The sequence below is a fragment of the Pundamilia nyererei genome, unplaced genomic scaffold (genome assembly GCF_000239375.1).
Source record: "Pundamilia nyererei isolate P.nyererei 1_Seehausen unplaced genomic scaffold, PunNye1.0 scaffold00273, whole genome shotgun sequence".
Lineage (NCBI taxonomy): Eukaryota > Metazoa > Chordata > Actinopteri > Cichliformes > Cichlidae > Pundamilia > Pundamilia nyererei.
The window spans coordinates 480,679-487,559 of record NW_005187674.1 but is presented as its reverse complement, the minus strand read 5'-3'; the positions used below and the strand labels follow the sequence as shown (position 1 = coordinate 487,559).

General features: G+C 41.4%; 1 protein-coding gene across 4 annotated transcripts in view; it reads left to right on the top strand.

The window, feature by feature from the left end:
• slc6a8 (solute carrier family 6 member 8) overlaps positions 1-6,881 on the top strand; it is a 37,936-nt gene extending 31,055 nt beyond the window's left edge. For all 4 annotated transcript variants that reach the window (XM_005750408.1, XM_005750410.1, XM_005750412.1 and 1 more), the window contains 6 exons: positions 1,844-1,956; positions 2,288-2,425; positions 2,642-2,744; positions 3,072-3,172; positions 3,536-3,706; positions 4,978-6,881. In XM_005750408.1, coding sequence (XP_005750465.1) covers positions 1,844-1,956; positions 2,288-2,425; positions 2,642-2,744; positions 3,072-3,172; positions 3,536-3,706; positions 4,978-5,112 — 761 coding nt within the window. In that variant the 3' untranslated portion in view covers positions 5,113-6,881. The remainder of the gene's footprint in view (positions 1-1,843; positions 1,957-2,287; positions 2,426-2,641; positions 2,745-3,071; positions 3,173-3,535; positions 3,707-4,977) is intronic.

Here is a 6,881-nt window from a genome sequence, read left to right as displayed (position 1 = left end):
GCTGAGCTGTAACACTGTTAAACTAAAACTGATCATTTTTCCGTCCATCCATCTGATGCCCGGATCTCCAGCTCTTCTGGAGGGATACTGAAGTGTTCCCGAGCCGTCTGATAGACACGGTGTCAGCCTGCCCTTGATATTTCAACTCTCCCACTTGGAGCAGTAACTCCACCCTTTTCTGACAATCATACTCTGAGACTTGGAGGTGCTCAATCTTTCAGTCCGCCTCATTTCTGTTGTTCAGATTTATGAGCAGTTGAGAATATTTAGGTTCATTTAAGGTTCAATAACATCAGCGTTACTGACTCACTGATTTATGGTTGTTATCGACCCTCTTATTTATGACTTTGGTCAGGTGAAAGCAGCGTGATCGATATTATTATGGAGATTTTTAAAAATTTCACTCTGGGTTGGTAATAATCAAAATTAGTTTTATTGTATTTCAATTTCTCATTCATAAATTTTCAAGCCTCAGCGGTTAAACCAACAACACTACAACAAAGCCTCATCCAAGGTGTGGCATTAAAAGCATCTTATTTTATCTAGTTGCTCTAATGGTAAAGTACAAGTTAAGATTATATATACACTTTATCCCAAATTATCATGCACTGTTTATCAGAAAAACTGGGATGCCAAATCAGTCAACACACCCTGTAAGAAACTAGCTTCAATAAGCTATAATAGCTCAATAAAAGTAATATAATAACGTTTAATAAAAAGGCTCAATAAGGTGAAGCTTGTACAACAGACAGGAGCTCGGTCATACAGAAATAAAACTGCTTTATAAGTAAAAGATTAAATAACATTCAGAAGAACAACATTCAAACCAATCAATCGAATGAAGTTATTCTTTAATGTAAAACAAACAAATAAACTAAAACAAAACAGAAGATGGATCGCTGTGTTCCTCTCATGTGTGACTATAATGAGATGTGCATTAATGAGTCACTAAAGTCTTCATCATGTTCTCATTTCATCTGCCTGAAAATATTTTCGTGTACCTCTCAGGAATGGTGTGTGTGCGTCTGTGTGTGAGGACAGGAATCTTTTTATTTAATCTTGCTGTAAAAAGAACAAAAGTAAATCCAATTTACTGAATCCAATCTGACACGTCTATACTGGTTTAAAGTATTAGCGTGTGTGTGTGTGTGTGTGTGTGTGTGTGTGTGCGCGTGCGCGTGCGCGTGTAGTATTAACTGTCGGATTATTTAAGCGAGGCCTTTCACCTCGCATGCGACAGCTCTCCAGTGCATATTTCTGTGCTGCCTGATGAAACACGCCGTGATTTGTCCTGCTGTAAATATTTGTCCTGCACCTTTAATCTTTCTGCATATCAGCAAATTTATTTTGTGGTATTTGAAGCTGACCATAGCTGAGCAGATGAGACTTTTTCATAATCAGGACAAACAAGCATTTAAAGTAGAACAACCTACTTTCAAAGCTGGATGTTTTATGATGTTTCTGTTACAGCATGATGACGTCAGCCTGTTATTGCTTCATTGTGACATCGCAGAGTGTTGTGTTGAAAAAATAAAATGGGTGTTGTACAGCTCTCTCCGCGCCCTTTCATGTGATATGGTCAAGTCAACCTTGATCGTGGATACTAACAATGACATCATGGTCAAACGCTTAGCCAACCAATTTCATATTTATGACTCTTTTCTTTTAATATTTATACTGTAGAGCCAGAAAATGAGCTGGTGGCACTGCAGCTTTACATTCTGCACACGTTACATCTTCTGTGCACATGTTGGAAAAAACATATATACTGTATGAGCCAAACCTTGAGCCGCATGTTAAAATCCTGTGAAGTCTCTAATGCCTGTGTTTGTGTGTGTTTCAGGTCCAGGTCTGGCCTTCATTGCATATCCGAAGGCAGTCAGTCTGATGCCGGTGGCCCCGCTGTGGGCGGCGCTCTTCTTCTTCATGCTGCTGCTGCTCGGACTGGACAGTCAGGTGACCAACACACTCTGTATCATACCTTTAATCAGCTGTGCATTTTCTCAATAAGTTTGCAGGAGTAACATGGAAATATAAATATCTATAAATATGGGTGTCATGTGGTTATAAACTGAATTTATGATATTTCCCGCAGGATTTTGGTAAATGTTTAATAGATCAGTGGTCCTAATGCAGAGCCTTGGGGGACCCCACAGAAGCAAATGATTGGAGAGAAATTTTAACTGGTTTTCAATATTTTACTTGTATTCAGCTTTATTCCTCCACTTCTGTTCAGCAAAGAGACACTGAAGACACTGTGTGTCTTTCTCCATGTCTGTCCCTGCAGTTTGTCGGGGTGGAGGGTTTTGTTACCGGGATTCTGGATCTGTTTCCTGGAAAGCATTATCATCGCTACAAAAGGGAGATCGCTGTGGCGATATGCTGTTTACTCTGCTTCATCATTGATCTCTCCATGGTGACACAGGTTGGATGAACAAAGACTTTTCCCTCAAAAATTTAAATTTTTGATGATTTATACCATTTTTAAATTAACTGTCTTTTCTTACTAGCTCGTAGTAACAAAAATGAAAACGCATAACGTGTGAAGGAGCTTATGAGAGAACAAGAAACACTTCAGCTGATGAACTGGTTTACTAAATCGACACTGTTCACTGAGCCGTCTGTTCCTCTGTCTCTGCAGGGAGGGATGTACGTCTTCCAATTGTTTGACTACTATTCGGCCAGTGGGATGACTCTGTTGTGGCAAGCATTCTGGGAATGCATAGTAGTTGCCTGGGTCTACGGTATGTAATAAACACAAACACACAGTGTAGTGCTTCATAGCAACGTGATTGTAAATAGAGCCTTTGTGAGGTTTGTCAGTGAGGTAGCCCATCTCAAAATAGGTCTGAAAATCATCTCAGATGATGTGATATTAGAGGTCACGGGTCAACGTGTTTTTTGTCACAAGCTAATATAAAATACAATATCACAGAATGATATGGCAACAAAAGACTATTAAGCTTTGTCATAGTGTGAATACAATCATGGAGAATTTCTAGTGTTTTATGACGTGAGTGGGGAAGAATCCTCAGCATCTTCCTGTCTTTGACTTGATTAATGAACTGCAGGTGCTGACCGCTTCATGGATGATGTGGCTCGTATGATCGGCTACCGGCCTTTCCCCTGGATGAAGTGGTGCTGGTCTTTTATAACTCCATGTGTCTGCATAGTAAGACTGAACAACACTATCCCATCCAGAAATAGAAACCCACAACCACACACACCAGTTTTCCTCCAGGCTATCAGGCACTAATACCAGTTTATTAAGAGCTGAGCGCATACGTACATTTTTGATTATTGTAGAGGAACAAATTCAGAAAAGATTTATATTGATTATACACTTGTATTTACCTTTTGCTGTCTCTTGAGCATACAGCAGAATCCTATTAAAACTAACAGGCATAGACCAACATTATTCATCAGTTCTGCTGTGACAACATAATGAAATCTCACAGTATCAACACCACAAATCATGTAAATGATGCCAAATATGTGCCAATCTTCCTCTTTAATCTCCCCTTTCTTCCCGTAGGGTATCTTTCTGTTCCACCTGGTGAACTATAAGCCCCTGACCTACAACAATGTGTACGTGTACCCATGGTGGGGCGAGGTGATCGGCTGGTGTCTGGCTCTGTCCTCCATGCTGTGCATTCCTGTCAGCCTTCTCTACAAACTCTTTAGAGCCAAGGGAACCTTCAAAGAGGTAAGCGCCAGCTCACCCTGGACGTGCACGCTGAAACAAAGGGTTATGAATGTATTTAAAAAGCATAGGTACAGACTTACCTCACATGCAGACTTTAAATTGACCTAAAACTGATGTAGTTACTATCCAGATAACAAAATTAGCCGAGACCACAAAAAGTTTTACATTTAGATTTTATAAGGTAAAAATGTAAAACGCAAACCTCAGTCTACCTGAAATTTGGTTTAAAATGAGGTTTTATGTAACTGTAATGTATGTCCCAGCGCTCGTAGCTCGGTATGAAGAGCAGAACATGTGACTTAAACTAATGCAAACACTCCTATTGAGTGACAGCAGAGGTCATTTCTAAGATATCACATCACGCTGCCCAACTTTATATAGAGTCGTTGTTGTAACATAAGCACACGTGGTGACACATGTTACCCTTTAAATTCTGGGAAATATACCTTAAATGAATAATAAAACACATGCAACATTACAGATGAATTAATTAAACTTCTCTGAACGTTCTGGTTTCTAAGCTTGTTGAACCAACTTTGGCTAAGAATTTTTATTTTACAGTTAATCACCTGCTACAGTTTTGCAGAACAATTCACTTTAACGCAGCTGTATTAAATACAAATAAGTCAATAAACATGCATCATGATAAGCTCAAGGATCTGGAAGTGACAGGTTAAGTTCGATGGAGAGGGGAGAGCGAGTACAGTTGGACTGGTGCTGTTGTAGAAAGTCTGGAAACATCGAGCTTTCTAGCTAGCACCTACACCTCTGCTGAAATGGGTTAACTTGACTTATGAGTGTAACAGAGGGGCACATAGAAGGTTAGGTGGTGGATTGGTTGGAGAAAATCACCAAACTACCAGTTGCTCCCCTGAGGTGCTGGCTGCCACTAGTTCTCCTTGACAGATAAGTTGTCATCTTCCATGCTAATTTTAGGTGACCATGGCCATCAGCTAGTGATCAAAGCAATCACAAGGATGTTTTAGGAACAGTATTGTCTTTGAGACCTAGTGACAGACTGCAACCTCTTACAACCAGTTGGAGGATAGCAAGACATATTTTTGTGACCGAGGCCTCACTAAGGAAATTTTGTTGGGTATACGTCTACAGACACAAAAAGTATTTGCTTTGAAATGGAGATAATTTAGTTTGCACAGTCCAGGTCAGCATGTCTAACTTCTAAACAGGAAAAGCTTTAATCAAACCAAGCGATTCCTCCAGATCACATGACTTGCAATCTGTGTGACCACGTGTTTGTTGATGTCTTGCAGCGTTGGGCCCACCTGACCACTCCGGTGTGGGGAGCCCATCACTTGGAGTACATGGCCCCGGATATCAAGTCCTTGAGCTCCATGTCGCCTGGCATCGATGACAACAAAGTCATCATCTTCGAGAGTGTCATGTAGGCAGGACTCCATCCCCGTCCATCCATCCACCTCCGACCAGACAACCGACAGCACCACACTCGACCTTCAGCTTTACCTCCAACCCATACAGAGGCCTCAGAAAGGACTCGAAGTGATTGATTAGATTTGTGGACTGATTGATTGCCTTTGCCCTTCGATTAATTGATTGATGGGTCTCCTTGGACCTATTGATCAGTTGGTCTCTTCATGTCACCAAAATAACCAACGCTAAAGATTTTTTTTAATACCTAGAAAAGAACAAAACAGAAGAGGAGTGACACAGCTCCTTCAGAAAGCTTCATAATTCCAACAACCACGAACAACCGGGAAAAAGAAATACTCTCCATGAATGTGGATAAAATGCTAAATTAGGGTAATCTAAAGTTTTCACTAAAGGCAGAATCATTTTGTGTTCTCTAAAAATACAAAACAAAAGAGTGTCTGCTGTCGAGGTCGAAGTCGGAGGTCAAGTTTCCTCCATCACCGATGATCGGTAGTATCAATGCTCTTCTCTCTGGGTGGGTGGGATGAAACGTTAACTAATAAACTGCCATTACATACAATCATCTCATTAAATGTTAAAGGGACTTGTGCTCACTGATTTTTATTTTAAAAAATGGCGGTTTATTCACACAGACAGAGTTGTAGACAGACAGACTGACTGACCCCCAGAAAATTAACAGAGGTCATTTGCTTTGCAACAGGATTTAATAAATGACAGGAAATAGTCTGAGACGCAGTCCCGTCGTCAAACATAAAAATGGAAGAAAAGATCAACCGAGAACCAGAACTATCGGGTTGAACGATCTCCGGGACTGGAGAGTAAAAAGTTCAACCTCCTGTTATCAAGCAAACCAGCGGTCCAGGAAGCCAGACTGTGCTCTGAGTCCTGAAAACACCCTCAGACACCCTTTGAGCACTTTGATTGTTGAGGCCCAAATCCTAAAACTCAAACTGATGCCCTGATTCCTTTTGAACGTTTCAATATATCGGTGCAGCTCTGCTGAAGCTAAATACTACAAATCACCAGCTTTTTACTACTGATCCCAGAACAGTCCTGGCTCCTGAGCAGTGTCGTGCTTCTCTGACCGCTGACCTCTGATCTGCAACAACAGATCTGATCTCAGAGGGAAATGTCCAGAGAGACTTCAGTCAGAGTTATAACAAGGGCTTTAAATTGAATCCAATCAAAAACAATTAATAAGATCAGTAAAATCTCCTCAGAGCTTTTAACCCCAACCAGATGCAAACACACAGATGCCGTCAGCTGTTGAAACTGATTTGAAACTAGACTGAAATCTCACTGGATCTGACCTTTAACCCTTCCCTGTCATGTGTCTGACCTCCCTGTGAGGAGGTTCAGGCCTGTGTGCGAATCAGGTCAGAGGTTGGGCTTCGTTCAGTGTCCCCCAGGTCGACTGAAGTGCCAAATGGGGCGCTGCCCGCCCTGCAGGGCTGATCCTAGACCAGGACTCCAGGCTGCCAAAATCAACCTGTTAGCTCTTCTCTCTGCCTCGTCTCTGTCTCATCGATGCTGCAGTCCTCCATCCAAACCTCACTTCTTCCTACTGAACCACTGATGGTGGCACCTTCCATCTCACATTCTCAGTTTCATACGCCTAAACTTTTCCTGTGTGATCAGAGTTCATATCATTCTAGTCATTTGTTTAAGGGCCTCCCTTTGGGTGTAGCTCCTCACAAACAAGCAACGCTGCCTCTGTATGTGGTTAACCTCGTCTCCGCACAGTAATGGAAATTAGACATTCACA